Source organism: Eurosta solidaginis, chromosome 4, assembly GCF_040869045.1.
Source record: "Eurosta solidaginis isolate ZX-2024a chromosome 4, ASM4086904v1, whole genome shotgun sequence".
NCBI classification, from domain to species: Eukaryota; Metazoa; Arthropoda; class Insecta; order Diptera; family Tephritidae; genus Eurosta; species Eurosta solidaginis.
In genome coordinates this window covers 17,337,199-17,362,249 of record NC_090322.1, presented here as the reverse complement: position 1 = coordinate 17,362,249, position 25,051 = coordinate 17,337,199, and the positions used below count along the sequence as shown (strand labels likewise).

At 45.6% G+C, this 25,051-nt stretch overlaps 2 protein-coding genes across 2 annotated transcripts in view; both read left to right on the top strand.

Annotated features, from left to right (window-relative positions):
- LOC137248414 (uncharacterized) overlaps window positions 1-25,051 on the top strand; it is a 107,777-nt gene that overhangs the window by 11,748 nt on the left and 70,978 nt on the right. Inside the window, exons 6-11 of the mRNA XM_067779353.1 lie at window positions 1,633-1,864; window positions 3,189-3,964; window positions 4,100-4,668; window positions 4,711-4,880; window positions 6,193-6,230; window positions 24,732-25,004. Of these exons, the coding sequence (XP_067635454.1) occupies window positions 1,633-1,864; window positions 3,189-3,964; window positions 4,100-4,668; window positions 4,711-4,880; window positions 6,193-6,230; window positions 24,732-25,004 (2,058 nt within the window). The remainder of the gene's footprint in view (window positions 1-1,632; window positions 1,865-3,188; window positions 3,965-4,099; window positions 4,669-4,710; window positions 4,881-6,192; window positions 6,231-24,731; window positions 25,005-25,051) is intronic.
- On the top strand, window positions 6,393-24,836 carry LOC137249175 (serendipity locus protein beta-like). The gene is made up of 4 exons (XM_067780475.1): window positions 6,393-8,148; window positions 8,203-8,593; window positions 8,657-8,857; window positions 24,427-24,836. The coding sequence occupies exons 1-4, from the start codon at window positions 7,981-7,983 to the stop codon at window positions 24,474-24,476; spliced, it is 810 nt and encodes a 269-aa protein (XP_067636576.1). The 5' UTR covers window positions 6,393-7,980; the 3' UTR covers window positions 24,477-24,836.

Below are 25,051 nucleotides of genomic sequence, written 5' to 3'. Positions count from 1 at the left end.
AGATGATGATGATTTCTAGGTTTGCATCGCCTGACCGGTCGATGCCAGGATCAAATATATAATATTGCACAGAGTGGTGTATGATAAACGCGAGGCCGCCTCCATTTCCGCTCTCGCGATCTTTTCTGTGGACATTATACCCAGAGCAGGTCTGCAATGTAGATCTTGCTGTGAGTTTAGTCTCTTGAATCGCAGCAATGCGAATGTTGTGCCGCTTCATGAAATCAGCTATCTCCGTAATCTTCCCAGTTAGTCCATTACAGTTTAACTGCAGAATTCTGAAGTGCATAGGGGGAGACGTCGCCACTCTGGGGGTAAGTGACGGGTGACTACGCCTGGATTGTGGAAGGCCAGGACGCAATTGCTGTTGTGGCCCTGGGACTGGGCGTTCTTGGGCAAGCATTGGGGTACCCGGATGATTTGGGTTTGCGACCTGGCAACATGGCGTGATGAAACCTGTCGGGGGGTTACCGTCACGGAGACCAGAACATCTAGGAAAGTGGCACCACCCAAGGCAGGAGCTGCATTGGGCGGATGTCGCAAACATATATATTCTGTGCTGGCAAACGGTGCAAACGGAGGTAGGGACTAAGAGTCTGTTTCCCTGACCTACACGATTGCTGCCGGAAAAGAGGGGGGAGAAGACGGGGGCAGGGGCTGATGCTCAGCATTGCTACTGACTACTACGAAGATAGTAGTTATGAGTGGTAGCAGCTGTTTGAGTTGTTGGCACCGTGGGGCGCGAGCCGCAGCGGGTACTTGTTGTGGCTTTCTTAGCAGCGGGGCTGCTGGAAGGTAGTGGGGGGAGGGGGGGTGCTTTGGCGTAGACTACGGGACGCACTTGGGCGTGAACAGCAAGGAGCCACAAAAGATTTATAAAAGTTACGTGGACGTCGGGTTTTGGGATCAAGCCCAGAACAACCTGTCCGATTTTCCGGCAGATGCAGCAAAACCATTTCTCAGGACCGGTGTCAGGAGACGGACCCGGATTGGATTCGATACCTTCCCGGAGCAAGAGAATATGGAGCAGTTCTGCTGCAAGGAGCTGCTGGAAGGATGACAATTTGTGGGAGGGACGCAACAAATTAAATGGGGTTACACTGAAATGACAGTCCTTGGTCGGGAAAAATCCCGAGTCGCTCCGGTACATTGAACCGACTGCCTTGGGAAGCGCCGAGAAATGTATCGTTCTTAGCGGTCACTATAATTTAACATATCTATACAAATATCGCCTAAACTTCGCTCACAATTGACAACATTATATATGTGTGATAGATCCTGGTTTTGCCAAATAAAATTATTTTTATTCTCGTACTGGTATGGAATCATTAATGGTTGTACCGATTTCTAAAGCATCAGCGTGCAGGACGTGATGGACACACTGCGCCAGGCAAATGTTTTCGCCTCTATACCGCTTGGGCTTACAAACAAGAATCAAAAAATAATATTGTACCAGGGATACGGCTCATAAATCTGGGGAATGCTGTGCTTGTGCTTAAAGCACTTGATGTAAATGATATAATTCACTTAGATCCACCGCCACATGAAACGCTTGTGCGGAATCTTGTGTGTGATTTTTGGCAAGGGGCTGGCTGGGCAAAAGATAAATCTTTTTTCATCAGTAAAATGAAGTGAAAATATCTTTGCTTTTAAATCAAATATGGATTCCTCACAAAGAACGGAAGTTTCATTGGAATATATGCGCTGCTGTCGCTCGTGTCTATCCGTTGCTAGTCAGGACGAACTTAATGACTATATAGATCTGATGGAGTCATTTACACTTTCTCAAAGTGATGTTACTTCCACTATATTAGAGGCTTTCAATAAATATGCACAATTACAAATTAAACCTGATGATTTCGATGTCAAAGGATATCAACCATGTCACTATTTGTGTGGTCGCTGTAGAGGCGCCCTGTACCTCTATGTTTTGAGTTTCACATCGCTGCATTCATGCATTTCTGCAATGTTATTTTATACCAAAAGGAAAGACAAGTTTGCCGGCTCGCAAATAGCACAAATACATACATACTTTTGATAGACATTTTGGGTACTATTTCTTTTTGCATTATAACAACGAATCAGAGGCAAAATCATCATCGTCAAGAACAGCAGCCGACCAGCAAATACAATTTGGAAACTGCATAACCCTGCATACAATTTGGAACCTGCATAACCCTGCATACAATTTGGAACCTGCACTGCACTGTGCATAACATTTGGAAATAAAAAAAACCATGTTATTTTAATAGTTCAGTTTAATAGTTTAATGTTATACAAAAGCTCCCAACTTCAATAGCTCGTATGCCTCTACAAAATTCTTTCCAAATTTGCTGTTCTCCAAATTATCTATGTCGGCTAGCTGTAAAACAAAAGCATAGAAGTTGGAGTTGTTGTAAAAAGCCGTAAGTAAGTTGAACAGTTACATGAAAAAGTTTTTGCGATAGACTTGACCACGCTATATGGGCGAGAGTGAAGACTGACGAAAATTCGAGAATTTACGTTTTGCGGAAATTAGCTGAAATTTGATTTTTGGTACGATTTGCTGATTATGGCGACAGTGGGTGGCAGTGGTTACAACTTAAGATCGCAAGGTGACCAGGTGGATGCAGATGCTGAGAGCATGGATAGTGTGCCAATTGCACAATTTTCCGCGGTTGTTGCCAGTGTTAAGGCATTAACGGATGCTGTGACCCAGTTAAGAGCAGCCACAGAGGAGAGTCAGCGTGACATAGAGCGCCTTCGAAATAACATCACGTCATAACTGCAACCAGCAGCACCAATGCACCAGGTGAGTGAAACGCCAACTGAATCTTTGCTAGAACGACCCTCCCAAAATATATTGGTAGAAGCTAGTGAATCGACAAAAAAGTTATACGACTTGCCTATATTTTCGGGCACCACGGAAGAGTGGCCTCTTTTCTTTGCTAATTTTAAAGATACAACTGAAGCGTTCCGTTATAGCAATAGACAGTACTTGATGCGGCTACACAAGTGTTTAGTTGGCCGAGCAAAAGAAACGGTAGCTTCAATGTATATATCCAGAGGATGTGCCAAATGCCATTGCCGAACTTGAGTTTCAATTTGGTCGTCCAGACCTCCTAGTAAGAAGCCAGCTCACCAAAATCCAACAGTTTCCGAACATTGCCGAAAATAAGGTAGAGCAAATTTTGTCGTTTTCAACAAAGACCCGCAATGTCGTAGCGTTTCTAACCTCAGCTAAATGTGAGCACCACCTGAATAACACCACACTCTTAGAGCAACTTGTTACCAACCTGCCACCTGGCAAGCAATACGAGTGGACCAGACATGCGGTGAATATAAAGTCATATCCGACAATAAAAGAGTTTTCGCAATGGCTGAGTGATCTTGCCCGAGTGGTTTGCCTTAATCCACAATCAACCATTGCTACGAGAAGTCAACAACCACCACCGCATCTACAGTCCTCGCGGCGCTTAATGTTAGGTGGCAGCGAGCGTCAACAAGAGCATACAGCCAGTTTAAAGTGTTACGTGTGTGATGGGGCACACTCGATTAGCGATTGTCAAAACTTTCATCAGTCAATGAGTGCACGTGATCGTTGGGAAAAGGTGAAAACCTTACAGCTTTGTTTCTCGTGCTTGCGTAAGGAACATAACACATCTAATTGCCGTTCCAAAAAGCCTTGCGGTGTGAACGCATGCCGCCGATATCATCACAAAAGTCTGCATGAAGCTCCGATCTCAAACTCTACCCCGCCAACAATTCAAAACAGTGGTGCACCTCAGCCGCTACTTAATTGTAGGGAAGCCATGTACAAAAATAGCCAATTTTTCAAATATGTACCGGTGTCGTCGTTTAGGCCGAATGGTAAAGTAGACACTTATGCCATGATAGACGAAGGATCAGCCATATCCTTACTAGAAGACAGCGTAGCCACGAAATTGGGCCTCAAGGGCCGTAAGCAGCCATTAACGTTACAATGGTATGGTCAAAAGTGAACGACTGAAGAGTCTTCGAAAGTGAGCTTCAATATACGGGGTATAGGTGCACCTGCGACGTACAGCCTCCAAAATATATGTACTATTCGGAATCTCGATTTGCCAACGCAATCCTTTAGCAAAGCGGAGTATAGCCATTTAAAAATTTTATCATTAGAAGATTACCATCAACCTAAACCATCGTTACTTTTGGGCCTAGACAATACATATTTAAGTGTGCCATCTACAACCGTGCAAGCCAACAGCCGAAGCCCAGTAGCCATTAACACGAAACTGGGGTGGATAGCATACGGTTCAACCCGAGCACCAACTACAATGCCTGTGGTGCTGCATATACGTGAAAAGCACAGTTTGTCATCGCTACATGAAATGGTCACTGAATATTTGGCCGCTGACAATTTTGGTGTCCAAAGCGAATCAACTAAGCTACTCGAGTCCGAAGATAATGAACAAGCACGTCATATGCTGGAAGACAACACACGGCGCATTGGTAAGCGTTTCGAAAGCGGTTTGCTGTGGAAATGCGTTCCGCCAGCACTACCAAACAGCTACGCTATGGCATACAGTCGTCTCTTGGGTATTGAGAACAAAATGTGTTTGGATAAAGAGTTCGCCACCAGATACAGAGAAGAGATAGCCAAATATATACGAAATGGTTACGCCAGGCCACTTTCCAAGGACGAAGTAGGTATGCATACATGTTTTAATTGGTATTTGCCTCATTTTGCAGTTCAGAGCCCCCACAAACCGGGAAAAATGAAGATCGTTTTCGATGCAGCTGCAAATTGTACGCTGCTAAAGGGCCCGGAACAGGCCAAGCCGTTGCTGGACATATTATTCAAGTTTCGAGAAGGCGCAGTAGCTGTAGCGGCAGACATACGCGACATGTTTTGGCATGTGGTAATAAAGCAGCCAGACCAATATGCCCAGAGATTTTTATAGCGTAATGGCGATTCCCATCAGCCAGTGCAGCACTACATTATGACGCCAATGGTTTTTGGTGCAATTTGCTCACCGTGTATAGCAGAGTACGTGAAGAACAAAAACGCCGAGGATTTTCGCCTACAATACCCAGACGCAGCTGCGGCAATCATTGATAGCCACTACGTAGTATCCAGCTTTCACAACATAGAGGATGCAGATCGCATATGAAAAGAGGTCAAGTTTATCCACGCTCAAGCCGGGTTTCAACTTCGATCGTTTGTTTCTAATATTAGAGAACTTGAAACCAAACTTAAATCGGAATCTAAAGCAATATCTCAACATGTAACGCTAGAAGGCCACAGTAGCTGCGAAAAGGTTCTGGGGATGTATTGGAATACGGCAACTGATTAATTCAAGTTTCATCGCATTTCAAAGGCAGTACTAGACGAAGAAGGTGCCCCGACAAAACGCGAACTTTTGAGCATTGTAGTGTCAGTTTTTGACCCTTTCGGCCTTCTCGCCGATTTCTTGTTATTCGCCAAAATACTGATCCAAGAAGTTTGGAAGACTCGCATCGAGTGGGATGAGCTACTGCCACATGAACTTCACCATAAATGGTTTGCTTGGTGGGGTGAGTTCAAACACATCAACGAGGCCAAGGTTGGCCGTTGTTACTCATCTTTGCTACAGTCACCGACATCCGTTCAGCTCCATATAATAGTAGATGCCAGTCAAGTTGCATTTGCTGCAGCTGGGTATTTTCGAGTCGCGAGCTCGCAAAGATTGCGACGTTACTTTTATTGCCGGTAAAACTAGGGGCGCACCTCAAAAGCTTCTATCGGTGCCAAGACTGGAATTGCAAGCAGCTGTGCTAGGCGTCCGACTCGCCAAACTCATATGTCAAGGTCATAGCATTCAGCCAAATCTGGTCAGATTCGCAAACGGTACCGCAATGTGTCAATTCAAAGGAAAGAAAGTTTAAGCCTTACGTAAGCCATCGTATAGCAGAAATAATATCGTCGTCCAAGCCTTCTCAATGGCGTTGGATACCAACAGACAAGAACACAACTGATACAGCAACTCGTCCGAAATGGCCACCTAAGGTAGAACAAAGTAGTCCATGGTTGAGAGGTTCAAGTTTTCTGCGGGATTCAGCTGATCTTTGGCCACGTACAACCTGTAGCCCCATGCACGCTCAACTGGAAGAAGAATTGCAGCCGTGCCTCGTAGCACTTGTGGAGGTAAAAGAGTACTTATTGCAGTTTAATCGTTTTTCTTCTTTTCTCAGGTTAAAGCGGGTGATGGCATGGGTGTATCGGGCTGCAAGTAAATTTACACGTCGCAAGCATGGAAACAACGACACTGCTCAGCTGAGTTCAGTATTGACAGCCTCCGAACTGGAGAAAGCCGAGAAATACATCGCCAAAGAAGTCCAACGCGAGGTTTACGCCAAAGAGTTTACACAGCTAGAAAAATCCAATACGCCTTTCTAAGCAAAGCACCATATATGCATTGTCACCATACATAGACGACGAGGGTGTTATGAGGTTACGCGGGCGCATAGACGAGGCTACAGTTTTGCCAGAAAAAGCTAGAAGACCGATTTTGATGCCGTCTAAACACATCGTCTCACAGCTTATAATGCGTCAGTACCACGAAAAATATCATCACCAGAATGCCTCAGTAATTTTGAATGAGGCTCGTCAAACCTATTGGTTTCCTCACGCTAAATCGTTATTGAAAGTTGTGCAAAGAAGTTGTGCGCAATGCCGAATTGATAGAGCCACACCAAAGCCACCTTTAATGGGTCAACTGCCTGAAGACAGAGTCAGGCCTAACGTCAGGCCCTTTACATACACAGGGGTTGATCTATTCGGCCCATTTAACTTGGCGATAGGTCGCCGCAGAGAGAAGAGATGTGCAGTCATATTCACGTGCCTCACCACCAGGGCTGCTCATTTAGAACTTGCGCACGACTTGTCAACAGATGCCTTTCTTTTAACCTTACGTAATTTTATCAACCGCCGCGGAACGCCAGTACGAATCCGCAGTGACAATGGTACGAATTTTATAGGCGCCCAGAGAGAGCTGAAAGAACCTGAACGCATCTTAGGTTTTGAACGCATTTCTAACGACGTTGCCCAACGCGGAATAGACTGGAAATTCAATTGCCCTTCTAATCCTAGTTCTGGTGGCTGCTAGTGGCGCCTCATACAGATCGTAAAAAGACTTTTGCTCAAAATCATACGCGAAGAGGTGCCAAGAGAGGAGACGCTACGCAGCGTACTTATAGAGATCGAAAACATATTGAACTGAAGACCATTAACCGAAGTACCTTTGTCATCAGAAGAAGATTATCCAATTACACCAAATCACTTTCTTTTGGGGTGTCCCAATTCGACGCAAACGCCACAACCAGTAGACGAAAAACTATGTTTGAAAAAGCAGTGGCGCATAGCTCAAAGTCTCAAAGATCGATTTTGGAAACAATAGACACGGCACTATTTACCACAGTTAATTTTGCGTCAAAAATGGCAGGAAGAAGTTGAGCCCCTGAAGGTGAATGACTTGGTGTTAATATGTGACGCAATGCAGCCGCGTAGCCAGTGGCAGAAAGGGCGAATTACACGAGTGTTTCCAGCCAAAGATGGTCAAGTACGTTTCGCTGAAGTTAAAACAGTGGGCGGGGTACTACGTCGTCCAGCTTCGAAACTGGCAGTTCTTAGATTGGATGGTGAATCCCGAGATGGTTCACGGTGGGGCGGGGTGTAGAGGCACCCTGTACCTCTATGTTTTGAGTTTCACATCGCTGCATTCCTGCATTTCTGCAATGTCATTTTATACCAAAACGAAAGACAAGTTTGCCGGCTCGCAATAGCACAAATACATACATACTTTTGATAGACATTTTGGTTACGATTTCTTTCTGCATTATAACAACGAATCAGAGGCAAAATCATCATCGTCAAGAACAGCAGCCGACCAGCAAATACAATTTGGAAACTGCATAACCCTGCATACAATTTGGAACCTGCATAACCCTGCAAACCGAGCTCAATTGAATAATCAAATATTAATGGGAAATTATAAAATCGCACAACTTGAAACCGCAGCGGAGGAGCTAAACGCGGAATCAAAAAATATGCATACGCAAATTCATCAAGACTATTTTAAAGATTCAGGATGTTCGATAGCCGTAAAAGAGGACGGGAAGGAGGACGCAGAAGTGGAGTTCATTAGCAAGGTAAATATAGGGATATGTGTATTAAAATGAAAATTTAACTAAATATAATTTAAGGAGTTCGAATACGAAGAATCAAACGCAAACATTGTTGATGATCCCGTTGACATAAGTGATACCGATAATTATGATTTAGAAATCGCAAACGAAAAGCTAACTAAATTAGTGATAGAAAGCCTCAACCCACATAAAACCGGCCAATATACTAGTCAAAAGCAGTTACACCTTAGTGAAAGTGTAGGCGGCATCGTTTGTATTGAGCAAGAGGATAGTATTTCAAATGATGAGAATGGGCTGACAAAAGGAGTTGCTGGCTATGATGATAATTTACCAGATGATCCAAGTATTGGTGGTACACGTAAAACTTGTTTTGATTTTAAATGCGAGTTTTGTACATCTATATTCGAGTTTCAGAGGGACTTGTTACATCACTATGAATTAGATCATGGTAGGTATTTACCGAGTTCTACGCTATATACCAAACGTTTTGTTAAATTGTTCCATTTTTTAGGAGATAAAAATCGAAATTTCCCCTGTGATATTTGTGAAAATAGATTTGTTACGAAAAATGCTTTACGTTTACATAGACGGCAAGTTCACCAAAAGGATGAGTATATGGATTGTAATCTCTGTGGGCGCGTTTTACTAAAATCATTTTATCATGTGCACTTGAGGCGTCATAACCAACTGAAGTTTCTGTGCAGCAAATGCCGTAAGTGAAACTATATAGTACTTAAAAGTTAATGCATATATACATGGATTTGAGCGTGGTTTTGAAAAGGGGCATTGTCATGAGCAATGCGATCAGATCCGGCAATATGTAAACATATATTTAATTTTCCTTGCTGTGGTAGTAGATCAAATGTGCGACCCTTTATAAACAACTCTTTCAATTCCAGTGTTGTTAATGTTGTTGTTGTTGTTGTAGCGATAAGGACACTCCCCAAGGCCTTCGGGCGTGTTATCGATGTTGATGGTCCTTTGCCGGATGCAGATCCGGTACGTTCCGATATCAACACACACCACATGCAACCTTCTTGGCCTTACCGCCCTCCCACCCCCTAGATCCATGAGGAGTTCGGGGTGGCCAGAGCCTCGGCTGTTAATGAAACAGGATTCGCCACGGATAGGTGGGGTTGACAATTGGGTTTGGAGAAGCTATATTATGCGCTGGTAACCTGAAAGGGTTGCGCTACACAACCCCTTGAATCTGTTATTTTAGTCTCCTCTTACGACAGGCATACCCACCGCGGGTATATTCTAACCCCCTAACCCGCCGGGGTCTTGTTAATCCTTTGCCGAATAAACATAAATTCGGTACGTTCAACAAAATATGACCTTTAAGATACTAGCCCGAGATCGATTTCAAGCTGGATCATCCAAACACGTCCTTCCGTGAGGAGTTTTTTTTCCAGTTTACGTTAAATGAGGTATGATAGAACCACTAGTAGAAAAAAATACTTCATGATTTTAAACCTGCATTCAAATTTATGCTGTGTTGCTATAGAAATAAAAAAAAAAAACATTTCCATAACAGTTCTACGACTTTTGATCTTATGCTGTTAACCTCATCCTGTGTTTCCCTCCCTGAATGTTAGGAGAGTTTTACCAGAACTTTCCCTTCGAACCTTCAGCTCGACCTTAAATTACTAAACGCGAGTCACTCTAGCTGAACTTCGTATGGGTACTTTAACAGGTAAAACTCTTACCTATCCAGAATCAACCCCGACATACAAAATGTATGCCCCGCTTGCAATGTGCCCCCACATGACACCAACCATCTCTTTAATTGTAATGTGGAACCAACGCCTCTTTCATTATGGTCCAGCCCCGTTGAAACAGCAAGTTTCCTTTGACTCCCGTTGGAGGCTAGTTATGACAATTTGTGATATTAGGTGGGGCGAAGCACTGCTACAACAACAACAACAACCTTAAATTACTTATGTATATGTTTTCGAAAAGATATTTGGAGCTTGCAATACCACCTAATGTAAAGGGCGACAGGATGCTGATAAGATAATGATGTATGTATATCAGGCAACGAGCTTGAACATCACATGGAGCTTGCAGGACCATCTAATGTAAAGGGCGACAGGATGCTGATAAGATAATGATGTATGCATATCAGACAACGAGCTTGAACAGCACTTGGAGCTTGCAAGACCACCTAATGTAAAGGGCGACAGGATGCTGATAAGATAATGATGTATGCATATCAGACAACGAGCTTGAAAATCACATGGAGCTTACAAGACCACCTAATGTAAAGGGCGACAGGATGCTGATAAGATAATGATGTATGCATATCAGACAACGAGCTTGAACAGCACTTGGAGCTTGCAAGACCACCTAATGTAAAGGGCGACAGGATGCTGATAAGATAATGATGTATGCATATCAGACAACGAGCTTGAACAGCACTTGGAGCTTGCAAGACCACCTAATGTAAAGGGCGACAGGATGCTGATAAGATAATGATGTATGCATATCAGACAACGAGCTTGAAAATCACATGGAGCTTACAAGACCACCTAATGTAAAGGGCGACAGGATGCTGATAAGATAATGATGTATGCATATCAGACAACGAGCTTGAAAATCACATGGAGCTTTCAAGACCACCTAATGTAAAGGGCGACAGGATGCTGATAAGATAATGATGTATGTATATCAGGCAACGAGCTTGAACATCACATGGAGCTTGCAGGACCATCTAATGTAAAGGGCGACAGGATGCTGATAAGATAATGATGTATGCATATCAGACAACGAGCTTGAACAGCACTTGGAGCTTGCAAGACCACCTAATGTAAAGGGCGACAGGATGCTGATAAGATAATGATGTATGCATATCAGACAACGAGCTTGAAAATCACATGGAGCTTACAAGACCACCTAATGTAAAGGGCGACAGGATGCTGATAAGATAATGATGTATGCATATCAGACAACGAGCTTGAAAATCACATGGAGCTTTCAAGACCACCTAATGTAAAGGGCGACAGGATGCTGATAAGATAATGATGTATGCATATCAGACAACGAGCTTGAACAGCACTTGGAGCTTGCAAGACCACCTAATGTAAAGGGCGACAGGATGCTGATAAGATAATGATGTATGCATATCAGACAACGAGCTTGAAAATCACATGGAGCTTACAAGACCACCTAATGTAAAGGGCGACAGGATGCTGATAAGATAATGATGTATGCATATCAGACAACGAGCTTGAACAGCACTTGGAGCTTGCAAGACCACCTAATGTAAAGGGCGACAGGATGCTGATAAGATAATGATGTATGCATATCAGACAACGAGCTTGAAAATCACATGGAGCTTTCAAGACCACCTAATGTAAAGGGCGACAGGATGCTGATAAGATAATGATGTATGCACATCAGACAACGAGCTTGAACAGCACTTGGAGCTTGCAAGACCAGCTAATGTAAAGGGCGACAGGATGCTGATAAGATAATGATGTATGCATATCAGACAACGAGCTTGAAAATCACATGGAGCTTACAAGACCACCTAATGTAAAGGGCGACAGGATGCTGATAAGATAATGATGTATGCATATCAGACAACGAGCTTGAAAATCACATGGAGCTTACAAGACCACCTAATGTAAAGGGCGACAGGATGCTGATAATATAATGATGTATGCATATCAGACAACGAGCTTGAAAATCACATGGAGCTTACAAGACCACTTAATGTAAAGGGCGACAGGATGCTGATAAGATAATGATGTATGCATATCAGACAACGAGCTTGAACAGCACTTGGAGCTTGCAAGACCACCTAATGTAAAGGGCGACAGGATGCTGATAAGATAATGATGTATGCATATCAGACAACGAGCTTGAACAGCACTTGGAGCTTGCAAGACCACCTAATGTAAAGGGCGACAGGATGCTGATAAGATAATGATGTATGCATATCAGACAACGAGCTTGAAAATCACATGGAGCTTACAAGACCACCTAATGTAAAGGGCGACAGGATGCTGATAAGATAATGATGTATGCATATCAGACAATGAGCTTGAACATCACATGGAGCTTGCAAGGCCACCTAATGGTGGGTGGAGTGAAATGCACTTCACATATGCATGCTGTTTTGAGATTCACTACGTCCTTTCGGCGGCAAAAATGAAGCCATTTCTTAGCCATTACTGCATCCTTTGGAAAATGGAAAAATCTCCATTTGTTTTCACTGGTTTTCCTGTTGTTGTTTTTACACCCAAACACAGAACAAAGCATTATTAATAGATTTATTTAATTAAAACTCTCACAAATAACGCCAAATACACGTATATCAAAGCGCTGCTAAATGAAGACTAGCTATTTTTACGTCATCAAAAACAGCTGACCTTTTGTTTACATGCGCAATGCACAATCTTATGTCTGTGATTTGTGAGCCGGTCGTATGCGGCGCCATATTGAACACTCTGTCAAAACGCGGAAAAATAGCCATATTGAACATCCTGTCACGCACTTGACGGATAAGATCATAGTGTACAAGTACAAGTGTGTTGACTTCTTTCTGACAGGCACTCGCTTAAGTGAGCCTAAAGGGAAAATCTGGGTTGCCATTGTTGTTTCGGTTGAAAACGGTCAATTAGGATTCTGTGCACACCCGTAAAAGATTGAAACAGGGTTTATGTAGTCACAAAAGTGTTGCTCCTGTTCCAAAGCATTTTAATTTTATATCATGGCGAAAAGTGTTCAGTTCAGAGTTATTAATTTTCATTAAAAGTTTAATTTATTACGGAGGGTTACTCCTATAATTGTAAAAATCAGAGAAAACGTAGAGTTTTTCAAATTATTGTGAAAAACTTTTTAATTTGAATTTCTGTAAGCAAGTTCACTATATTTGTGTAACACAAGAATCTGGAGGTCAATTCCTTAGCCATGAAAAGCTGAAAAATTTACACTTATTGAAAACTTATTTGCACACACAATTTACATTTGAATTTAGTTGTGTTTTTATGCACAAAATTTTGAAACTAAAAACAAAATTTTCATTTGTCAGAAAAAATAAAGAAAAAACGGCCTAATGTCAAAAAACCCTATCGAAATACAAACTGGCTTGTTTGTTTTTAATGAACTACGTTGTATTTTTCATTCGTTAGTTTTTTTTTTAAATATAGTTCACACACTTACACCAGTACTGAAACCTTATTGGCTCCCTCGACAAAAATTATAAGAGAAAATACATAGAAAATAAAGTAATGTCATATAGGAGTTTGATTTGTTTGCAGTTACAGCACCATTTTATTTGCAGGAGACTTTCACAGCTACAAAAATTAAGGCAGATTTACACAGACGCTTTGGTTGTGTTGCATTCATTAATTCATCTGTCGGGCGAAGTATCGAAAAATTTACATAAATGCTTAGATTGCGTGCCTGCGCTTTGACAACGCTATACGAAAAACAATGAAACGCCATACGTTATCTTTGCTTTGAAGCGACCAAAGCGTTTATATAATTTTGCCCTTATGCGTATGTGTAAACAGCCTTAGAAGTGAAATTTTTCCATGTTACACGTTGGGCGCTTTAATTTGACTCTAATTTAAATAAATTTTGCTTTCCGTATGTTTCCGCATTGTTGCAGGCTACAAATCTTCTAGTATTCTTATTTCCGCGGAAATATATGCAACTATTTCATCTGTAAATACTACAAAGTTTTATAAACTATCAAATACAACTCAGCTTGAAGTACTGTTAGCACCAACAATGCAACTCTAGACCTGAGATTTGCATCAGGTGAGCGAGGCTGTTTGTAGTTTTGACGTTTATCGCTTAGTTGACACACTTGTATAGGTACACTATGGATAAGATATCACACTTGTTTTGTCCACAATGTAATTTATTTTTGATTGTCATTTGTTACAATGAGAATAAAATCCAACCCATCCAGCAAAACGTATTAGAGTTTTGACTCCATTAAGCATTAAATAAAGCAATAATGAGATAACCATGATGTTTTTTTGATTTTTAAAAAAAAATTTAAATCACTCCAAAATTTTGTGGAAATGCCAAACCAAAGGAAACGGTAAAAGTCTAGAACAGGGTCCCTATTCAGTAACTGTGAATTTAAAAATGTACACTTTTTCTTCATACAATTTGTATGAAAGAAAAATGTACATTTCAAAACTCATAGCTACTGAATAGGGTTCGACTGCTAATACGCGTCCAAAAATATAGGTACGTGTCAAAAGACCGAAGGCCGAAAAGAATTTTTTTAATAAAAGTGCTGATTCTTCTTAATGCAAAGCCCCACAGTCCACTCCTTGGCAAAAAGCGTGTCGTCGCCTATAGTCTCGAGAGGGCGGTCCTCAGGATCTAAAAGACTTATGCGGCTGTCGCCAGATTAAACATAATTCTATTTATCGGAAGCGATAGAGTTGCGTCATTTCTATTTAGTCAATTGTATTTAGTAAATAACTGTGAGGACCAAATATAACACCATTAATTTGGCCCACACAAAACGACCCCACATCATATTCGATACAGCACTAACACAACAGCCAGTCACAAAAGGCTATACCTACAGACCAACCAACAAGTTCAATACAGCATACATCATATCCGATGCAACACTAACACAACAGCCAGTCACAAAAGCCTATAGCAACAGACCAACCAAAACGTTCAATACAGCATTGACACAACAGCCAGTCACAAAAGGCTATAGCAGCAGACCAACCAACAAGTCTTAGCAACACAACGGGCAAGCAACATCGAACAGCAACCATGGCAACGCAACCATTCGAGCCAGCAATACCAAACAAAGCAATAAAAGGAGCAACACAGCAGGACAGGAGTCAGTCAGCACGGAGCTGTGCTCGTGACCAGAGCTACTAGCGAAGTATATCCCTATTGCAGTTGACCTTCTCTATGCAATAGGAATCCACTTCATAGGAGCGAGTCGTGGAACGGTGATTGCGGTTGACCTTCTCTACGCATCACCCCCAACGACCAAAGGCCCCGCCACAGTAACGCGCAACCGCGACAGGTGACACCCGCTCACCTCCGTCAGTAGAAGTACGCCGGCAGAGGCCGCAACAGAGCGGCAACGCACGTAAACCAGCAGTCAGTCAGCACGGAGCTGTGGTCGTGACCAGAGCTACGAGCGAAGTATATCCCTATTGCAGTTGACCTTCTCTATGCAATAGGAATCCACTTCATAGGAGCGAGTCGTGGAACGGTGATTGCGGTTGACCTTCTCTACGCATCACCCCCAACGACCAAAGGCCCCGCCACAGTAACGCGCAACCGCGACAGGTGACACCCGCTCACCTCCGTCAGTAGAAGTACGCCGGCAGAGGCCGCAACAGCGGCAACGCACGTAAACCAGCGCAGAGCGCGGCAGCAAAGCGCAGCAGAGGTCCGCCGACAGAGGTCACGTCAACGCGGCGACGCATAGCGCAGCCAGGCTAAGCCAGCGCCAAGCGCGGCGGCAGAGCTCAGCAGAGGTACACCGGCAGAGTAATACAAGTAAGCGCCGACGTAGGGCGCGACAGAGCATCACCTCAGCAAATACGAGTAGACGCCGACGCAAGTCGTGGCAGAGAATCAACCAGCAATACGAATAGACGCCGACGCAAGGCGCAGCAGGGTAATACAAGTGAACGCCGACGTAAGGTGCGTCAAGGCACCGACGCCACATACTAACGGGATCCGTCTAACGGAACACGGCGACAGAGCATCGCCTCAGCAATACAAGTAGACGCCGACGTAAGGCGCGACAGAGCACCGCAGCAGAGAGAGACGCCGTCATAAGGCGCGTCAAGGCACCGACGCCACATACTAACGGGATCCGTCTAACGGAACACGGCGACAGAGCATCGCCTCAGCAATACAAGTAGACGCCGACGTAAGGCGCGACAGAGCACCGCAGCAGAGAGAGACGCCGTCATAAGGCGCGTCAAGGCACCGACGCCACATACTAACGGGACCCAGCTAACGGAATACGGCCGGACCGCTAAGGCCCGCCACCGCAATCAAGGATACCGCAAGATAATCGAAGTGAAATTGAAAATGAAGTATACAAACACGTTTTATTTTATATTATAGAATTTAGAACCAATAAAGAAAGTGAAGTTTTTATATTAAATCGATTTGCAAGGTGCCCCTTTAATACAAATTTATTGTAAACGAACCCTGGGCACGGCGAGTATACGCCAGCAAATATCAAAGAAGCAACGGGGCACGAAAAAGCTTCGTCACAATTGGCGCCCGAGCAGGGACCCTGCAAATCGTTACCACGTCAGAAGGAACATTCCTGACGAGAAACCTAACCACAAAATGGTCGACCAGATCGATACCACGTGGTTAGACACAATTTCAAAGGAGCAGCTGATATCCATCACACAGGAATTGGGTATTGAGCAGACAGGTACCACCCGAGAAATCCGAAAGCGCATAGTAGCACTGGCCTCAAAGGCAAATACGGACTCGGAAATCCACGAAAAATGTTTATCCCTACAAGCCACCTACAAGGAAACTACGCACATGAGCGACGTAAATGAGGTTAAGACACCGACTCCGTCGAACGGAGGAGTCACACCCAAGGTCACCGTTACAACAGCAGAACAAACTCAATTCGCGTTTCCTCCCAGGAGTACAGTACCCACACAACAGTACTTACCATCAGGAATAGCGGTACCACCCAACGGTACATCTCAGACACCTCCCAGGAGTACAGTACCCACACAACAGTACGTACCATCAGAAATTACGGCATCATCAACCGGCACATCTCAACCCACGCAACCGTACTTACCAGCGGGAATGACGGCACCAGCCATAAACTATACATGCCAGGTAACTCAAGCATGGTGTTCGCGCCCATCATAGACCAGGTAAGAAAGTGGCCCGTAAAGTATGAAGGTGGACGGGACCCGTTAGCGTTCATCGAACGGTTAGAGGAGTTAACCGAAGTATACGCGCTAAACGTGGACCTCCTGCCAAAAACCATGCCCGAGCTACTAGGGGGCGCCGCGCTACAATGGTACCGCAATAACAATGCGCACTGGGGAGAGTGGACAAGCTTCAAAAAGGATTTTTTACGTTTCTTCCTACCAGTCAGGTACTTCGAGCGGCTCGACGGCGACATACGCCAACGAAGGCAGCACAACAAGGATAGGTATAAGGACTACGTACTAGGAATCCAGAGCTTGATGAGACACGCAGGGTACACCAGCGAACAGCGGCTGGAACGAATCTTCCGTAACAGCCACCCCGATTACCAACTTTACATCCGTCGGAGGGATTTCACCAATCTCGCAGAGCTCCTCACACTCGCCGAGGAATACGAGAACATACGCGAGGACTATCGAAGATCATCAGGCGGACATCACCGCGAAGTTACGCGACACATCGCCAGTGACACAACCCGGGTGTCACCATCAAAACCTGAAACACAACCACCACCACCACCGAACCTAACGAACCGCACGCCTCCAAGCAATCAGAGATACGACCCCAACGGCGTATGCAGGAGATGCGGCGAACGAGGACATGACACCAATAGGTGCCGAAACCCACAGAAAATTTTTTGCTGGGAATGTGGCCGCAACGACATACGAACCATCGAATGCTGCCGCCGACGTCAGGGAAACGACAGAGGGCTCCACGAAGAAGAAGGCGCCGTGAGCCCAAGGGAGCGCCGAAACGGCAGTAACGATACCCAAGGAACCCAGCGCTGAAACGGCAGTAACAATGTACCAAGAGCATGGTCGCCTCTACGCCGTAGCCAAGCTCGGCGCGGAATCAGCCGAGGCAGTCTTCGACACAGGGGCATCAAGAAGTTTCGTCTCGAGCAGCTTAGCAGAACGTGTGGTGAACTCGGGAAGCGGAGAAATGGTGAGAGTGGCCACCAAAATAACGATGGCGGACGGGACTAGCACTACCATCTTCGACGCCATAAGGACTGAGGTACGCCTCGGAGAAGCGTCACTCCGCACAGTTTTACACGTCATGCCCGGAGCGATCGACGACATCATACTGGGCCTAGATACGCTAGGAAGCATGGGAGCCACCATATCATGTGGAGAAGGCCACCTCATGCTAACCAGACCCCTTGCCCAGCACACACCGAATTCGGGAGCCGCGCCAGAAACTATTCAGAGAACAACACCAGCAAGAACGAATATCGCCAGGTACGACAGCCCTGGGACTATTCCAAGTTCAATATCATCAAGAAAGGATATCGCCAGGTACGACAGCCCTGGGACTATTCAAAATTCAATATCATCAAGAACGAATATCGCCAGGTACGACAGCCCTGGGACTATTCCAAGTTCAATATCATCAAGAAAGGATATCGCCAGGTACGACAGCCCTGGGACTATTCACAGTACACCATCAGCCAGAACGGATATCGCCAGGTACGACAGCCCTGGGACTATTCAAAATTCAATATCATCAAGAACGAATATCGCCAGGTACGACAGCCCTGGGACTATTCAAAGTACACCATCATCAAGAACGGATATCGCCAGGTACGACAGCCCTGGGACTATTCAAAATTCAACATCATCAAGAACGGATATCGCCAGCTACGACAGCCCTGGGACTATTCAAAGTACACCATCAGCCATAACGGATATCGCCAGGTACGACAGCCCTGGGACTATTCAAAATTCAACATCATCAAGAACGGATATCGCCAGGTACGACAGCCGTGGGACTATTCAAAGTACACCATCAGCCAGAACGGATATCGCCAGGTACGACAGCCCTGGGACTATTCAAAATTCAACATCATCAAGAACGGATGTCGCCGGGTACGACAGCCCTGGGACTATTCAAAGTACACCATCAGCCAGAACGGATATCGCCAGGTACGACAGCCCTGGGACTATTCAAAGTACACCATCAGCCAGACCGGATATCGCCAGGTACGACAGCCCTGGGACTATTCAAAGTACACCATCAACCAGAACGGATATCGCCAGGTACGACAGCCCTGGGACTATTCAAAATTCAAGATCATCAAGAACGGATATCGCCAGCTACGACAGCCCTGGGACTATTCAAAGTACACCATCAGCCATAACGGATATCGCCAGGTACGACAGCCTTGGGACTATTCAAAATTCAACATCATCAAGAACGGATGTCGCCAGGTACGACAGCCCTGGGACTATTCAAAGTACACCATCAGCCAGAACGGATATCGCCAGGTACGACACCCCTGGAGCCTCATCTGGAACCATTCAGAGTATAACAGCACCGAGCAGCAGTAACTTCAAGCACGACGGCATTATGCAAACCAACGACAACCGGTCATTCTATCGACAAACCACCGAGGTGAGAACACGTGCTTTTGCTACGAATTTCTTTTCCAAAAAAAAAAAAAAAAAAACCAACAACCTAAGATGAAGAGCCATAACGCCAGACCAAACAACAGCGTCAAGCGTATGCGCCAGCATTACGAGGAGGAGGAAGCAAAGCGCCCCAGGGTAGTACTGCTGGAAGGAGCTACCGGCGCCGACGTCAGCAACACGCGTGGAACCACACGCACAAACACGTACGCTGACGTCGCACGCAACGTTACACCACCAAGCGCTACTGGCGCCGACGTCAGCCACACGCGTGCAACTAAGCGCGAAAACACGTACGCTGACGTCGCACGTATCATCACACCACCGAACACCACAGGCGGCGACGTCAACAACATGCGTGCAACTACACACGCAAACACGTACGCTGACGTCGCACGCACCATTACATCACCAAACACTGCAGACACCTACACCAACACCACGAACACCGAGTCAGCCGCAGCCGCAGCTTATGCCAGCACCAACATCAGACGCGCGGCGGAAGCAGCCAGACGGGCAACGGAACTCGTGACACGCACCACGCGCATATCTAAATGGGAGGAAGTCGCGGCCAAGGCCCACAACAAGACCAGCACATCACCACTAACAGCCACACTGGGTAGGATAGATGTGGAGGCAGGGCAGTTGCCGGCAGCCATCGAGCTCTCCTCTGGCAAGGACACAGGCCCACCGGAACAACAACAGCAAGCGATCATTGAGCTCTCCTCGAATGAGGACACAGCCCCACCAGAGAGGGAGACGACCAAAACAATATTCCCGGCAGGACCAGGCGGCATAACACTCTACGCGACTGACCTCAACGCCCTCAAGGAATCTAGATGGCTAACCGATACCGTCATTGACGCTTGGGCAAAGGGACTGGAAGAGCAACACGGACAACACAATACGACTCTCAGCCCTTTCGTGATATGCCAGCTGACCCAGAAGAGGAACACGGAGGAAAATTACCGACGCATACACCGCTGGGTCCGGAACGTCGACCTGTTTGGTAAGAGCGTGATCCTTGCGCCCCACAACGTAGCCAAACACTGGTACCTACTCGGCCTGGCGAACGCAGCAGTCACACACCACATCACGGACACACACATGACACGGAATGCTGGCAGGAGCGGTACGTATGGATAGCGGACTCGATGCACAGGGCCAAAGTTCCCCACGCAACACAGGCTTGGGTGGATTTCCTTCGGTGGGAGTATGTACAGCGGTACGGGTATGACGGGTTTAAGGCCCAGGAGCTAGTACTCGAGGTCCCTCAACAATGCAACAACAACGACTGTGGCGTATACGTAGCCGAGAACATGGAGAGGGTATTGCGATACACAGGGAGCGGAGAAGGAGTACCTGGACTGTGCAGACAGCCGTTCACCGAGGAAATGGCGAGCCAGAAGCGCACGGAAATGTTGAACCGATTTCTACGGGACGGTCGAGAGTCCACGAAGACAACGCAAACCATAACCACCACATACAATCCTTACACAGTCAAACAACCAATCCCGGAAGACAACACTGAACCGGTAGCACCAGACGCCGAAACAGAGCCACAACAAACAACAGCAGGCCACCAAGAGGTGATAATCGAGGCCCACGACGCGGATGGACCAACGCTAAACCAATTCCCGAAAATTGCAGAAAGCGTGCGAGACAGTTTCCGACGCATCGCCGAAGGCAAAGGACGCTCCCGCGTAAGTTTTCGCACACGGGAATACACCGTCACGGTGGTAAAAGGCAGGGCCCACATACGACTACTGAATACCGAGGGCTCACTCTCCGAAGTGTGGGGGGGGGGGGGGGGGGGGGGGGGGGGGGAGGGGGAGTGTGAGAACCAAATATAACACCATTAATTTGGCCCACACAAAACGAACCCCACATCATATTCGATACAGCACTAACACAACAGCCAGTCACAAAAGGCTATACCTACAGACTAACCAACAAGTTCAATACAGCATACATCATATCCGATACAACACTAACACAACAGCCAGTCACAAAAGGCTATAGCAACAGACCAACCAACACGTTCAATACAGCATTGACACAACAGCCAGTCACAAAAGGCTATAGCAGCAGACCAACCAACAAGTCTTAGCAACACAACGGGCAAGCACAACACTTTAATGCCAACACAACAAATTAACAAATCTCAGCAACGCAACGAGCGTTCGCAACATCGAACAGCAACCATTCGAGCCAGCAATACCAAACAAAGCAATAAAAGGAGCAACACAGCAGGACAGGAGTCAGTCAGCACGGAGCTGTGGTCGTGACCAGAGCTACTAGCGAAGTATATCCCTATTGCAGTTGACCTTCTCTATGCAATAGGAATCCACTTCATAGGAGCGAGTCGTGGAACGGTGATTGCGGTTGACCTTCTCTACGCATCACCCCCAACGACCAAAGGCCCCGCCACAGTAACGCGCAACCGCGACAGGTGACACCCGCTCACCTCCGTCAGTAGAAGTACGACGGCAGAGGCCGCAACAGAGCGGCAACGCACGTAAACCAGCAGTCAGTCAGCACGGAGCTGTGGTCGTGACCAGAGCTACTAGCGAAGTATATCCCTATTGCAGTTGACCTTCTCTATGCAATAGGAATCCACTTCATAGGAGCGAGTCGTGGAACGGTGATTGCGGTTGACCTTCTCTACGCATCACCCCCAACGACCAAAGGTCCCGCCACAGTAACGCGCAACCGCGACAGGTGACACCCGCTCACCTCCGTCAGTAGAAGTACGCCGGCAGAGGCCGCAACAGAGCGGCAACGCACGTAAACCAGCGCAGAGCGCGGCAGCAAAGCGCAGCAGAGGTCTGCCGACGCACAACGTAACCAGGGTAAGCCAGCGCGAACCGCGGCAGCAGAGGTACGCCGACAGAGGTCACGTCAACGCGGCGACGCATAGCGCAGCCAGGCTAAGCCAGCGCCAAGCGCGGCGGGAGAGCGCAGCAGAGGTACACCGGCAGAGTAATACAAGTAAGCGCCGACGTAGGGCGCGACAGAGCATCGCCTCAGCAATACAGGTAAACGCCGACGTAGGGCGCGACAGAGTATCGCCCAGCAAATACGAGTAGACGCCGACGCAAGGCGTGGCAGAGAATCAACCAGCAATACGAATAGACGCCGACGCAAGGCGCAGCAGAGTAATACAAGTGAACGCCGACGTAAGGTGCGTCAAGGTACCGACGCCACATACTAACGGGATCCGTCTAACGGAACACGGCGACAGAGCATCGCCTCAGCAATACAAGTAGACGCCGACGTAAGGCGAGACAGAGCACCGCAGCAGAGAGAGACGCCGTCATAAGGCGCGTCAAGGCACCGACGGCACATACTAACGGGATCCGTCTAACGGAACACGGCGACAGAGCATCGCCTCGGCAATACAAGTAGACGCCGACGTAAGGCGCGACAGAGCACCGCAGCAGAGAGAGACGCCGTCATAAGGCGCGTCAAGGCACCGACGCCACATACTAACGGGACCCAGCTAACGGAATACGGCCGGACCGCTAAGGCCCGCCACCGCAATCAAGGATACCGCAAGATAATCGAAGTGAAATTGAAAATGAAGTATACAAACACGTTTTATTTTATATTATAGAATTTAGAACCAATAAAGAAAGTGAAGTTTTTATATTAAAACGATTTGCAAGGTGCCCCTTTAATACAAATTTATTGTAAACGAACCCTGGGCACGGCGAGTATACCCCAGCAAATATCAAAGAAGCAACGGGGCACGAAAAAGCTTCGTTACATAACAGATAAAAAAAGTTAAAACCAATAATTTGAACATTTTTTTTAACATAATTCATATTATTTTGTTTTAATATGTTCGCTACTGTTTTCTATAGTTTATTTTTGAGGCTGTTGTGCTCAATGTAATCAAGCAATGCTTGGCTGCGGTTGTTGGTTGTAGCGATAAAGACCATCCTAGAAGGTTTGACAACTTTGGGGAGTGCTATTGATGTTGGTGGTCCCTTTGCCGGATATAAATCCGGTACGTTCCGATAACAAGCACAAAGAAGGTAGAAGCCCGACCATCTCTGGAACGATTCAAAACGACCACATTGAATATTCTAGACTATCCCACCCCCAGCTCCTACTTCCATGACGAATTTGGGCTGTTGTTGTTGTTGTACGAATTTGGGCTCGCCTCGCTTGATAGAAAAACAGACCACGATTCAATACGACCACATTGAATCGTCTAGGCTATCCCACCCCCAGCTCCTACTTCCATGATGAATTTGGGGTCGCCAGAGCCCGCTTTATAGAAAAACAGGAGACCACGTGTGGGTGAAGGTGACAATTGAGTTGGAGGAGCCATAAATACTGCTACAGCGACAACAATAGATGCTATAAATTACACTGTCAACCCCTTGAAAGGTTGCGCTATATTGCTGAATCCCAATCCCTACGGTTGTGTCAAGCCAAGGCGAATTCAGTACCAGGTGTTGTTATCCCAACAGCTGATTCCTTCTTCTTGATTATTTTCCTTACAACGCCTTGTACAACAATATGTCAGTTAATCGAATTCAATGAAAATTATCTTTTGACTTGACATTCTTCTGCACAGCAAATTGGTTGAAATCGCTTTGCCACCACCTGGTATGGATTTGCCTTGGTACTGAATTCGCCTTGCGTTGTATGGAAAATAATCAAAAAGCAATCAGCTATAACAACACCCAAGGCGAATCTACACCCGAATCTACACTGAATTCGCCTTGGAAAATAATCAAGAAGAAGCAATCAGCTGTTGGGTTAACACCTGGTACCATGGCGGAACGATACAAGGTGGCAGCATGGGACAGCTGATTATACGCTTTTTTTATTTGATTTGATACATCAACTACCGACGCAGTACGATTTTGACATTTGTCCATCGAATTTACAAAAACAAAGTACATGGAATTTTTATTTATGTTTGTAGGTATGTCACCATGCTGCCACCTTGTATCGTTCCGCCATGCCTGGTACTGAACTCACCTTGCATCCATTGAACGGAGTGTCATACCACTAAGCCACAGCAGGGACAATCTATTCTTAACAGATTTGAGGAATATGGCGCTTTGCAAATAACTAAATTGTTATCCAACACAGCATTACAAGCAGTAACGAACTACCATAGAAAATTTTTTGTGAATGCTTGAAACAATTACCTACTAAGTGCTTGTGCTTATCGGTTCCAATAAAGTGAATACAATCTAAAATCAATATGCATAATAATAATGATTAAAACTTCAGTGCAAGTGACATCGATGGAAGCCGAAATAGGAACAACCAATACAACTGTTATTCATTTGCAATAACCTGCAATGCCAATGACCATTTAGAAAACATGGAACATTGTAATGATTTGCAATCCGAATTTGGCGAATTCATTAAAAATGAGCCAATTGAAATTGAACACAATTCTGAAAACGGATATGATAACTCAATGCATTCAACAGTATCTGTGAAAAGCGAATTATTGACTATAGAATGCGAAGAACGGCAAATATCTCGCACGTAAATATGTTTGGCATTATTTTTCTTATTTACTATTAATGTATGGA

Coding starts and splice junctions, on each gene's coding strand:
- LOC137249175 (XM_067780475.1), top strand. CDS start 7,981: ATGGGAAATTATAAAATCGCACAACTTGAAACCGCAGCGGAGGAGCTA. Junction 8,149..8,202: donor AAGTGGAGTTCATTAGCAAG/GTAAATATAGGG, acceptor ATATAATTTAAG/GAGTTCGAATACGAAGAATC. Junction 8,594..8,656: donor TCACTATGAATTAGATCATG/GTAGGTATTTAC, acceptor TCCATTTTTTAG/GAGATAAAAATCGAAATTTC.